Genomic DNA, 13,129 nt, shown 5'->3' with positions numbered 1-13,129 from the left:
ATTGATCCGTGAATATTGATATAATGAATATTGACATAATGAATATTGGTCTTCTCTAGATGACCCCCAAAAAAGCAAATAAATAAATAAAAGTGAGGAATAATAATTTGGGATATTGTGAATTTCGTGTGTTGCTGAAAACAACAAGGCTTCAAAAATTTCCTGAACAGAGCTCTCTAGAGCAGGAGGCTATTTTGGGTCTCTTCTTTTTTGCCTTTGACCCAACTATTTCAGCACCCCACCCTTCTTCTTCCTTCCACCTTCCTTAATTTCTTAGACTTCCTTCTTGCTGCTTTGCCTATTTTAGGTGTGAGAGCAGGCTTTGCTTCTCGCCAGGCGTCCACTTCCCATTTTCCATCTCCAGGGTTTGCCTTTTCAGCAGAGCTGCGAGCCCATGGAACCTCTGAGAGTCCCCATGACGGGGAGACACTGCCCCTAAAGAAGGGAAAATCAGCACTTGAGGGGAAAATAAAGGCTCAGAATGAACATTGCAGGGGGTAATGCAAAGGATGATCAGGGCAAAAAACATCGAGTTAAGCTGAGTGCAGGATGGGAGTGGCTGAACTCACCCAGTTTTGGCAAGCACAGGATATTCCCTTCCTCACTGGACAGAAAGGGACTGAAACAGTGCATGGATTTAGGGAAGAAATTCTTCCCCATGAGGGTGCTGAGGCTCTGGAAGAGCTTTCCCAGAGCAGCTGTGGCTGCCCCTGGATCCCTGGCAGTGTCCAAGGCCAGGTTGGATGGGGCTTGGAGCAGCCTGGGACAGTGGAAGGTGTCCCTGGTGGAACCAGGTGATTTTCAAGGCCCCCTCCAACCCAAAGCATCCCAGGATTCTGTGATTTGCTTGTGCAGAACCCAGCCTGACAAAGTTTTGACCAAAAGCTGTTGTTTGCACCTCAATCCAAATCCCGTCTCTGTCAAGCAAGGCAAGCTCAGCCCAATGCTCTGACTGCCCCTCTGAGGTCCAAGGACCTGGAGGAGTTTTGCATCCCAGGTTTCCTCACAAGATCCAAACCAAGCTCAGCTCAGCTCTGCTTTTGGCCTTTGGGCTGCGATATCTCTGCTCTCTTCCTCTCAGCCTGGGAAAGCTCCCCTGAGCACAGCTTCCTTCAGACTCTGCAGGACAAAGCAGCTCTCCACTGTGAGCCAAGGGATGCTCAGCCAGGCTCCTCCAGACAGGAGCAGCACATCAGAACCTCCTGAGGATTATTCCCAGCAAGTCACATCCTTGGTGGCCGTCAGGGCTCCGGTTCCTGGTACGGCCCCGTGTCACCAGCTTCAGAGAACCGCAGCTTTCTGCCAAATTGTGCAACTGCACCGCCCCCAAACTTCCTGTTTTGAAACCCCAAGAAGCTGGAAAATGTTAACACTGGCACTTTAAAGTGCTACTTGTGGCTTTTCTTTTTCTTTTCTTTTTTTTCCCCTTCTCTTCCTAAAGATCTATAAAAAAATTCGATGCCCAGAGGAGTGAAGTGGGGCTGCCCAGAGGATGGGGAGCAGAAAGGGGGCACAGGGAGCTTTTCCACCTCTCTGAATGAGGGTGGGGGGCTCAGCAGGGGCTGGGGGCTGTGCTGGGAGCTGCAGAAGGGCTGTGACAGATGGACAGGCAGGAGCTGCCGAGGTGGCACGCTGGGGACCCGTGGGGTGCCAGCAGCAGCCACCTGGCCCTGGCAGCTCCACCAGCCTCGACCCCTCTGCTGATGGGAGAAAGAGGCTGTGGCAACGAGGAGAACCTTGGAAACAAAGCAGAGCTGTGCCAAATCTCATTCCTGGATAGGGAGAGGAGCAATTAGGGAGAGGAAAGCGTTGTGTTTGCCTCAAAACGAGGGACTTCATTTCTTTCCAATCAGCGTGACAACTGCTTCCTTTTCTGGCTATCACTGAGCCTCCAGATGGTGCATTGGAGCATCCTTAAACCTCCAGCTTGGCTCCTTGCAAAGACATTGTCCTGCTGGTTAGCTAAAAATGGATTAATAGCTCTGAGATGAAAGCTGCTCCCTGTGAGTGATGAACTCGTGGTCACTCTGCAGCGTTCTGGCCGCTCTCAAAATCAGGTGTTTGAAGGGGACGAGCCCCTGCTGAATGTGCTCCAGTTCTGTGTGGATTTATTTGTGTTAGCTCTGTCTGTTTTGCTAATGGTCACAATTCTGCAAAACCTTTAGCAGCAGCAGTTATTTCTCTCCTTCCTCAGCCGAGTCCCCACTGCCCTGCAATCACAGTTTGGAATCTGAAGCAGGCAGCTGAGGTGCTGCCAATTTTTGTGTGTTTTATTAGGGAATTGTGAGACATCATTTTCTTAAATTCCCAGCTTCAGGCCTCCTGCTATTTTCAGAGCTTGTTTGAGCAGCACTTTTAGATTAGCACATGGGGAAAGAAGCTGAAGGAAGTGAACCAGGAAGCCAGACAGCAAATGTCATCCAAAACAGAAATTAAAAAGAAAACCAATATCAGGATTATAAGCAAACCTAATGACAGGGCTTTGCAGCTGAAGGGGAGAATGAAAGGCCAGAGGAATTTTGATGGGGTGTGACCGATTCAGATCAGCCCAGAAACCTGTGCCTTGTTCCTCCTGCATCCTGCAGGGCTGGCAGGAGCTGGACAGCCAAGCCCACGCCTCATAAAAAGCTGCACTCTTGTTGTTGTAAGGAAAGGAATATCCTGCTTCCTCTTTAAACCCTGTATCTCTTTGAAAATGGTAAATGGCTGCTACATTCCTGCCTTTATCCCGGCCACTTTTTACAAGCCTGTACTTCCCTCTCCTCGTGCTTTAACAAGCTGCCTGAGCAGGGGATTAGGGAATGACTTGGTGCACATGTGGGGAGAGAAAGCCGCCTTCAAAATCTTACATAACTCCAAAAAGCAAGAGACACATGCCCAGGCCCTCATTCCTTGCACATAAAAACCATCATCTCATCCTCCTCCTCCTCCTCTTCCTGTGGCCAGGCTGCAGCTTGCTGGTCCTCTGAAAAAAAAACAGAATTTGAAGTTATGGAGGCTGCAAACACACAGCAGTGTGTTTCCCAGATTTATTTCTGACCACATTTCCCCTTTTCCCTCTCTTCCCTGCTACCAGAGCTTGCTATTCCAGAGCTGGGAAGAAGCAGCCAGCCCTTGGGAAGAGGGAGGAAGGGAATTTCCAGCCCCACCAGGCACCTTCCATAAACATTTACGTGACCTCCAGGATGCAGCACAGAGATCTCACAGTCCCCAAGAACTTCCCCTCTGGAAGTTCCTGTGTTCCAGGCAGGAGCTGGGTGTTTTCCATGGGATCTGCTGCTGGAACTCAGTGCTTGGGAATGTTCCCAAAGGGAATCTCAGGGTGTAAAACCAGCTGGTGCTCCTGGGGGGGACGTGGCTGCAGTTAAAGTCAGCGAATTCGACATGAGCAGGGTTTTATCTCCGTCATTGGGCAGGAAAACAGAGGGAGAAGTTAAGGTAAAACTCAGTGAAGGGAGAGAAATTAATTATCCTCGTGTCAGAGTCGTTCTCCTCGCAAAAACACCGCGGGGTTTTGTTGTTTTTTCCTTCACAGATGCAGAAAAGGAACATCCCCAACCCCCTGGCCTAAACAGGAACTGGATCCCTGGTGATATCTTCCTGTCCTGTCCCTATTTATAGCAGGAAGGTCACCCAAATAAGAACAGAAGTGGCATCATATGATTTTTTTTGGGGGGTGGCCGAGTGAATTCTGCATGTTGAGAATTCAGAGGAGCAGAGCACCTTTAGGAGGAACAGCTGTGGCTGGTTTTGTGTGCAGAATAATTGAGGAATTTTCATGGCACCCAGGAATTTGGGTGTTTTTCCCCACTTCACATAACCAAATCATTCAGTGCACAGAAATTTTCCTGCCAAAACCGTTCCTCAATGTGTGATTGTTTAATGAAAGCCTAAAACAGACACATTTCCCTTGTTGGACTGTTAATAAACAATTGAGGAAAACTGCAAAAATTCAGGAATCTGTAAAGGTCACTCAATGGGCAAATTGGAAATAAACCACACAAAAATTACTGAGAATTTTACTGTTTGTGGAGAATTTTTAACAGCTTTCCTGTAGGTTATAGAGCAGAGTTTGAATTCAGGACCTCCCAGCCCGTGACTTTGCCACGTAAGGCAAGGAGAAATTTAAATATTGGGCTCCTGACCTGTACCTGCACTGACAGATCTGCTCCAAACAGCAGCTGCAGCCAGAAAATTCCTATTTTTTCCCCATTCCCTGGAGCCAGCCAGCATTTTGCTTTCTATTCTTTTACCAGAAACCAACAGAGATGGAAAAAGCCAAGCTTTAAATAGATACATAGAGCTAGTTGAATATATGTTTATATAAATATGTTTTATAGGCACAAACAAGCAAAAATGAAGGTGCCTATTTTGTATTCCTGAGGGAAAAATGTTCTGTTTGACAGCATCCTTCTTTCAAACTTATTTGGCATAAATTATGGGCTGTAATTCCTATTTTACCCTGCCAGGCAGGGCTGTGAGTGGGACCTGATGAGGAGAGCCAAGTATTTCCATCATAATTTTTAAAAAAATAAATCTTTATTTACATGTACAAAGTATTTGATGGGCCAAAGGCTCAGGTGGTGAGTTCATCCCTGGGAGGGGATTTGTTCAGGGGGAAGGAGTTTGTGTGGGTTTGAGGGATGGGATGAAAGGGCAGAGTTGGTCATTCCCTCTCTTTCCTCCATCCCTCCAGGGCTCATTCCTGAATCCCTCGGTGCCTGTGGAGCTGGGGCTGAGGCAGGAGCTGCTGCTGGCGTTTTCTGCAGCCTCTGAGAGCAGAAATTCCAGATAAATCCGTGTCCCTCTGGCAGGCAGAGCTCTGCTGATGGCACAATTAGTGAAGCTAAAGAGGAGCCAATGGAAATCCCTGCTGGGGCATCACCCCCCTGAAGTTTGCACACTTTTTTAGTGCTGTATCTATATCTGCATTATATTTTATCCCAGAACAGTTCCCCCCATGCCTTGCCTTTGCTGTTTGCAGCGGCTTCCCCACTGTGTTCACTGCCACTGGCAGCTCCTCCTTTTTTAAGCTGGGCTTGAATAAAGCCAAACACTTTTTAAACTGGACCAGAAGCAGAAGGCAGAGCACTCAGCAGAGGGAGGATTTTTGTGTGGTGCTTCTGAGGCCAGAGGTTCTCATTATGGTTAATGCCTCGTTCCCCATTACAGTCATTTCCTCTGAAGCAAATGGGGCTTGGCCATTATATTTTATGTTTATTGATATATATTTCAAGCTGAATTGACATTCCTCTTATTTTTTTCCGCCCAGACAGAAGTGTCAGGAAGCCAGAATCCCTTCAGCAGCGAGGAGTGAAGTTCTCAGAGCAGCACTCAGAGCTCTGGGCTCTGCCCTCAGCTGAGCTGGGGTTAAAATGGGCTCCATTTACACATTAATGTGTGGGCCAGGGCAGCAACACCAATTCTGCTGGAATATTTTGGACCAAGAGGTCAGCTGGGATGTTTCCTGGCAATATTTCATCCTGTTTAACCAGTGATTGAGTGGGGAAAGGTTTTCCTTGGGCCTTGACATTGAAAAGTGTCACGGGGAGGCCTTGAGGTTAAAGAATCAAATGCATTTAGTTCTTCCTGGTGAATAAAATTCCTGCTGTGCATTTGGAAAACATTCCTATTAGGACTTTTTTTCCCCTTTCCCCGAATTCTCCAGACCTGCAGTTGCACAGAACCTCTGTCTGTTCAAAGGGATTATTCCACGTTGCTGGGTGCTGTTAAATGATTTCCCTGCACTTCATCTCCGAGGCAGCAGAAGCCAAGAGCTGGAGGAACTGGGTGGCTCAGGGGACCAGAAATGCTGCACAAAGCTTCTCGTGCCCTACCCAAACCCATTTTGCATCACCAGAAATGGCTACTCAGTGGCACCATCTAGTAAATTCTGAAAAATAAGTTATTTTCTTACTTTTTCCTCTTTTCTGGTTCATCTGAGTCACAATTTATTTTTTTTTTCTGCAATGCTCCAGCCAACTCTTGCTACCCAGCATGAGGAAATCTGAGCACCTAAGCCATAATTTGTCACCTAATTAAGTGACCTGAATTTCTCAGGAGCAGGATGTGTTTTCCAGCTCCCACTGCACTCAGCAGTTGTGAAAATCAGGCCAGTTTCACATGGCTGTGACCAGTTTTGAGTACTCAACTTCTAAAAAACTGATTTTGGCCTGGGAGCTGGGGGATGGGTTCTCTCCAGGTTTTGGCCAGGGTGGGATTTTGGGAGGGAAGCAGAGACTTATCAGTCATCATCACCATTCCTTGCACTATATTAAAAAATAAGGGGAAAAAAAAAGAAAGAAATCGCTCAGCTGTAGGTCCTGGGATAAAAATATCCTTTGGCTTTGTTTGCTGTATGCAGCATTTCCTCCTGACACTGAAAATGAAATTGAAAAGGGAGTGGGTTGTCCCTGTGGATGATGGAGGCAGCTCTGGAAATCAGAGTGTGGGTCCAGCCTCAGCTCTCTGCTGCTCTTCGGGGTCCCCAGTTAATTCCAGCAGAGTGGGATTTGTTCCAGGGAATCATCAGGTCATGAAGGAGCAGAGTCCCAGGGGTGGGGGATAGAACCTGGATTGTGCACAGCTCCTCCAGAGCTCTGGGCAGAGGAAATCCCAGAGAAACTGCTCATTGCAGAGCCAGAGCTGTTCTGGGAGGGCAGCTTTCCCTCACAGCTGTCAGGGGAGAGTTTTGCAGAGTCACATCTCACGTTTTAAAGAGCAGAAACAACCCAGACAGGAGGGGAGGGGAGGGGAGGTGAACTGAGCAAGGGCAGCTCAGCAAATGAGGGAAACAGGGAAGGAAAAATCCCCAAGCATTGCTCCCAGAGAGGTCCCCCTTATCTTTTAGAGAAGTCCCCTTATCTTTTAGAGAAGTCCCCTTATCTTTTAGAGAGGTTCCCTTATCTTTTAGAGAGGTCCCCCCATATCAGCTCCTGTGACTGAGCTGCCTTCCAAAGGGAAGCAGTGGCTGCCTTGCACTGAACATTTTCCAGAGCACAGCGAGGTCAGCAAGGCAGAAACACCAACCCACAGTGTTCCCCACCCCAAATCCCAAATCCCAGAGGGCAGCTGCTGGGCCCAGCACTCTGCTGATCTCCAGGGAATGCTGGCAGATGAGGGCAGCAAAACCGCCTGGGGAGGAAGTATTTTCATCATCACACATTTGCAACACAGACCTTTCCTTTCCTTTCCTTTCCTTTCCTTTCCTTTCCTTTCCTTTCCTTTCCTTTCCTTTCCTTTCCTTTCCTTTCCTTTCCTTTCCTTTCCTTTCCTTTCCTTTCCTTTCCTTTCCTTTCCTTTCCTTTCCTTTCCTTTCCTTTCCTTTCCTTTCCTTTCCTTTCCTTTCCTTTCCTTTCCTTTCCTTTCCTTTCCTTTCCTTTCCTTTCCTTTCCTTTCCTTTCCTTTCCTTTCCTTTCCTTTCCTTTCCTTTCCTTTCCTTTCCTTTCCTTTCCTTTCCTTTCCTTTCCTTTCCTTTCCTTTCCTTTCCTTTCCTTTCCTTTCCTTTCCTTTCCTTTCCTTTCCTTTCCTTTTTTCTTTTCTTTTCTCAGCATTATCTTTCTGCCTTCCTCTTACCCTCCAAACGAGCAAAAATGTGTTCAAAGGGTGGGGAAGGCAAGGTCAGGGCTGAAGCACAGCTGAGTCAACAGCACATGGCTGAGGGCTGGGGGTAACACAATTTGGGAAACACAATTTGGGAAACACAATTTGGGAAACACAATTTGGAAAACCAAATCCCAAATTTAAAGCTGTTAACTTGTGCTGGTCTGCTCTGGAAAACTTGCTGAGCAGGAGAGCTGGGTGTTCCCAGCTGGAGTGAAAAGGGATTTAGAGGATTCCTGAAGGGAAAGAAGCAAAAGAGCTCTTTGAGTATAGCAAGGACTAAAGGGAACTTTTCTAACCTGGAAAATCTCTGCTTTCTGCCCTCTCGTGGCAGTTGAATTTTACTTCTCCTCAATGCAACTCCTGCACTTTCAGACCCAAATCTTTGGTGTTTCATGCTGAAATTCCCAGCAAAGAGACCATTAAATGCTGCTGTTTCTCTGAAAACTTGGGGAAATGGGAAAACCCAGAGATCCATATTTCAGATTTTGTGCTGGCTGTGTGACTTTACCCTTCAAACAGTTTATGGGGGTTTGTCAGGTGGCACATCCAAAAAAAAAAAAGGGTGAGGGAATTGGAAAGGGCACCCCACAAGTGTCCAAACCCACAGCAGTAGGACCCAGCAGCACTGAAATCCTCTTTTTACTTTGCTCTCTCTGCAGACAAAAAGCGCTGGCATCCACAGGTGGAAGGAGTGTCCAAGCAGCATGCGACTGGTTGGTATGAAGTAATAAATGTTAAAAAGTAGAAGAAATGGTGAATTTAGGGTTTCAGTCATTAGAGTAGAGTGTTTAAACAGGGGTGTTGTCTGGAAAGCACCTGCAGAATTAGTGAGGTGCTGCTGAAGTGCTGGAAATAAACAATCCAGAGATGAGCCTGGTCTGAGAGGGTTTGTGATCTGCAGCAAAAGCAGGAACAGGTGAGAGAGGGAACAGAAAAGATGTGAGCTGCCTTCTCAGAGATGTGGAGCCATTCCTGGCACTCTCCTCCCTGTGTTTTGCACTCTGAAAGGCAGAAAAAGCAGAAGCAGTGACCTGGGTTAGATCTTCAGAGCATCAGCCTGAAAGTAAAACCCAATTTTCTGTATTACTGAGCAGCGCTAATGGGCAGCAAGTGAGGCAGCGCCGCTCTGCCTGACCCACCAGAGCTGCTTTTTCCCACAAAGGGACCCTGAACATGAGCCAGCAAGGGGGAAACTGGTTCTGTTGGGGGGAAAAATCTGTGATTATCTCTCAATTGAAGAGCTCTTTCTGCCTGCCAGGCTCTTCTCCCACGTGGGTGACCCGTTCCTGGATGACACCCTGCCCCGGGAGTACGTCCTGTACCTGCGCCCCACCGGGCCCCTGGCGCAGAAGCTCTCGGAGTTCTGGCAGCAGTCGAAGCAGATCTGTGGCAAGAACAAAGCTCACAACATCTTCCCACACATCACCCTTTGCCAGTTCTTCATGGTAAAGCTCTGCTCCTCTCCCCTCTCTCCTTTAGCCATTCCATGCCAGGCTCAGCCTGGAGACTTCATCCCGGTTTAGGGGGGAGTTGGGGGGATTTTGCCCGTGCCTGGGCTTCTGGAGGAGGTAATTGGTTTTTTAAGCTGTTGTTTTCAGGGTATAGCAGCAGCAGAAGACCAAATTCTCATCCTCTCCAGTGATCCTTAGCGTGAGGATGGGTGGGGGGAGGTTGGGAAGGTTACTTGGGGATAGCTGATCCTGCTTTGAGGACAAGGGAGGGGCCGAGGATTTCTAAACATAGCTTTATTTTTTTTTTTCCCATGCCCCTGTGCTTTTTCTCACTGCATGAGGGGAAGGACAGACCATTGTCACCCACCCACATCCTTTCCTTTCCTGAGCCTTGCCTGTCCTGCTTCCTTGGCAGTGCGAGGACAGCAAGGTGGATGCTCTCACGGAGGCCCTGCAGGCCACGGTGATGCGCTGGAAATGCAAATTCCCTGCCCCGCTGCCCCTGGAGCTCTACACCTCCTCCAACTTCATCGGGCTCTTCGTCAAGGAGGAAAGCGCTGAGGTGCTCAAGAAGTTTGCTGCAGACTTTGCTGCAGAGGCGGCTTCCAAAGCAGGTGAGTGACTGCTCTGGCAGCTGCCAGGAGCTCCTGGGTGGCCACTGCCAGAAAATCCAAAGTTTGGATGCAATGAAGGAACTCAGCTTGGGCACTGTCAGAAAACCCGAATTTTGTGTCATGAAGGAACTCAGCTTGGGCATTGTCAGAAAACCCGAATTTTGTGTCATGAAGGAGCTCAGCTTGGGCATTGTCAGAAAACCCGAATTTTGTGTCATGAAGGAACTCAGCTTGGGCATTGTCAGGTAAACCAAAGCTTGGATGCCATGAGGAAGCAAAGCAGTTGCCAGAGCTCACGGTTTGGGCCTTTTCAGAACCCCAGAGCTCTGATGCCACCAAGAAGCAAAGCTCAAAAGCAAATCCCTGATTTTTAAGTGAAAACTGAGGGGAACACTCCACTGGGTGCTTTGTCTTTTCAGCAGGGAGATGTCTCACCCTCAGTTTCCAGTGCTGTTTCTGAAAGGGAAGCTGACATTTGCTGGTTCCTTCACCTTTCACAGAGCTGCTCTGAGCGAGGCTCGGTGTTTCCTGCCCTGCTCTCCACCTCCAGCCACCACCACGGAACTTTCCCCGGCCGTTTCAAGGCCGTGGTTGTTTCTCCACTGCGTTTCTGAGGTCTGCAGAGGGCCGTGGTGGTTTCTTCACTGCATTTCTGAGGTCTGAAGAAGACTCTGGGAGAAGACCCCAGGTGTCTTTGCCAACCTCGGTGCTCCATCTCTGTGTCCATCTCTGATCCTCTCCTGCTTCTGGAGGTGGAAGAACCAGAACTTCCCATGGTCTCCACTGCTGAACAACCTCCCTGAGTGTCCTCCAAACTGGGAAGTCACAACACCCTGGGAGCACTGTAACATCTCCCTGGGTAATCCTCCCACCCTCCCTCACTGGAGAGCTCAGCTTGGACTGCCCACAGCACAACTGGATTAGTCCTTCCCTATCCCAGGCTTGTCCTGCAGCTTAAATGCATCAAGATGCAGCAAATTCTGCATTCCTGTGTGTTTCCATGCTGGGCAGGCACCCCACAGCCATGCAGGAATGCTGTGAGTCCGTCCCTGCTCCGGAGGAGGGAGCCAGAAGTGCCCAGAACCTCTGGAACGCGTTGCCAGAACTTCCCTTCCCTTTAGGAGAGGGAGGGAATTTCATCTTTAAAAAGGAGGTTTTGGAAGGAAGGCATTGGGTGGGTCCAAGGACACTGCAGCCACGTGAGAGTGGGATCAGTGATTCCCTCCAGCACAGCCAAAAATGCAATTTTTATCAAAAAAGAAAACCCCACTGACCCAGAAGAAAGAAGCTCTGGTGGCTTCCAACAATCTTCTGCCCCCGAGACTGCTCCAATTCAGGCCAAATTGGGGTTTTTTAGGGGAAGGCAATTGCTGCATTGCAGACACAGCTTGGTCAGGTTATCACATTAAAGTCTCTGGGGTGTTTTTCAGAGATCTTGAACATATTTTTTATTGCTGATGAAAAACAACAACAACAAAAAAAAAGATGGATGAGCTTGCAAAGCTGCCCCTGGCTGGCACTTGGAGCCAAGCCTCTGAATAGCTGCAATTGTGACTGAATAATCAGTCAGATTTAATTGCAATTTTTGGTTGAATAAGCAGGAATGAATTACATGCAAACAATGTATCCCATGATTTCCACATCTACTGGAAGAGCCCAAATATTTCATGTATTTTCACCTGGAATCATCTCCTGATGCAGGTCCTTTTTTTTCTGCAGGATCATTTTGAATCAGTATTATCTTTCCACAATTTGGGAATACCTCACCCTCAGTGACTAAACTGATAATCCAACCAATTTCCAGGGAAAAGATTTAATCAACTTGCACACAAGTTCAAATTCCATGGGCTTGTAATTTATTGCAGCAGAGAGAACAATGGAGGGAGAGTAAAAACTATGCTTTTTAACCTGCTTATATTGGAAAGCTGCTCATGAAATTTTCCTGGATTTTCTTACCTGGAAAAATGTCTTTTTTTTTTTCTCTTGGCAGGAAACCAGTTGTCACACCACCCATTGTTTGTAGGATGCCCCTGCTGTGACTCAGGGCTGAATCAGACCCCAAATCTCTGATTATTTGTTCTGGGGTGCAATTTTGAGACCTCACACTCACAGCATTTCCAACTGAACTCCAATTTGTTCCACTTGAGCATCTTTGCAAGTGCAGCTCCTGTTAGAGGCCGCAGGCTCTTGATGCCTTAAGTTTTAGCTTTCATATTTCTCAGATTCTGCCCAGCCCAGTGTGCAGCTCTGAGCCTCACATGAAGTGTCAGTGAGCTCTCTTCACAGACTGGGCAGACAAAACAATTCCTTTTCCAGCTTGGTACCAAGGACAATCGTTACAAGTTCCAGGCCCAAAAGCAGGAACAGCGCTGGGCTGGAGAGAGAAAACAAGAAGGGTGGGACTCCATAACCTGGAGCTGGGACTGGACAATTCACCCCAGTATGCAGATGGACCAAAACTTATAAAAATGTGAGGTCTCGTGACCAATCATCCATTTTGTGACCATTTTTAGGTCCATCTTGGGTGCAGCCCTGGCTCTTGTAGTGCCCAAGGTGTGTCCTTTAGGGCCTTTCAATAAATCCCTGCTTTATCCTGAAATCTGTCCAGCCTCTGCCCTAGCTCAGCCTTCCCCAGGCATCACCTAACCTGGCAGAAAGGGGTCTGTAACCCTCCTCTCCCCATTGCAGATGTCCACGTGGAGCCCCACAAGAAGCAGCTCCACGTGACCCTGGCCTATCACTTCCAGAGCAGCCACCTGCCCACGCTGGAGAAGCTGGCCCAGAGCATCGATGTCAAGCTGGGCTGTGACTGGGTGGCCGCGATCTTCTCCCGGGACATTCGCTTCGTCAACCACGAGGTAACGCTCTGGAGCTTCCTTCATCCCAGGAAATCACCCCTCTGCTGGAGATCCCCTTCCATTAACAACCCTCCTGTGCTTTTCACCCCCCAGACTCTGCAGGTGATCTACCCCTACACCCCCCAGAACGACGACGAGCTGGAGCTGGTCCCAGGGGATTTCATTTTCATGTCCCCAGTAGAGCAGACCAGCACGAGTGAGGGTTGGATTTATGGCATTTCCCTTGCCACTGGCTGCTCGGGGCTGCTCCCTGAGAACTACATCACCAAGGCGGATGAATGTGGCACCTGGGTGTTCCACGGGTAGGTCAAGCCTCTCCCTCCCCGCCCCATGGCCACAAAAAGGGGCTCAGCAGCCGGGATTTCAGCTGGGGAAGGGAGGAGGGATGCTGAGAAGGGCGCTGAGGGGAAGGAGCTGGCACACAGAGCCTCATCTCATCGGCCAAGGAGCAGCAGATGCTCTCCCCTAGCGTGGGATTAGAGGACAAGCTGATTTTTTTTAGCTGAGATGTTGCAGCAGCTCTCTCTGACTCGCAGGGCTGCTGGGGCTGGAGCAGATGGCTGCTGGAGGCACTGCTGTGCAGGCACCTCTGGGATCACCA

The 13,129-nt window shown here is 48.7% G+C and overlaps 1 protein-coding gene across 2 annotated transcripts in view; it reads left to right on the top strand.

Moving 5' to 3' along the window:
* Nucleotides 1-13,129, top strand: part of UBASH3B (ubiquitin associated and SH3 domain containing B) — a 55,172-nt gene that overhangs the window by 32,059 nt on the left and 9,984 nt on the right. Inside the window, exons 2-6 of one of the 2 annotated variants that reach the window (XM_058857137.1) lie at nt 8,265-8,318; nt 8,864-9,050; nt 9,472-9,670; nt 12,359-12,528; nt 12,622-12,830. In XM_058857137.1, the coding sequence (XP_058713120.1) occupies nt 8,265-8,318; nt 8,864-9,050; nt 9,472-9,670; nt 12,359-12,528; nt 12,622-12,830 (819 nt within the window). Of the gene's footprint in view, nt 1-8,264; nt 8,323-8,863; nt 9,051-9,471; nt 9,671-12,358; nt 12,529-12,621; nt 12,831-13,129 lie in introns of both variants that reach the window. The other variant, XM_058857138.1, reaches the window with a different exon arrangement.

The sequence above is a fragment of the Poecile atricapillus genome, chromosome 25 (genome assembly GCF_030490865.1).
Source record: "Poecile atricapillus isolate bPoeAtr1 chromosome 25, bPoeAtr1.hap1, whole genome shotgun sequence".
Lineage (NCBI taxonomy): Eukaryota > Metazoa > Chordata > Aves > Passeriformes > Paridae > Poecile > Poecile atricapillus.
This window is presented reverse-complemented; position numbering and strand designations above follow the sequence as displayed.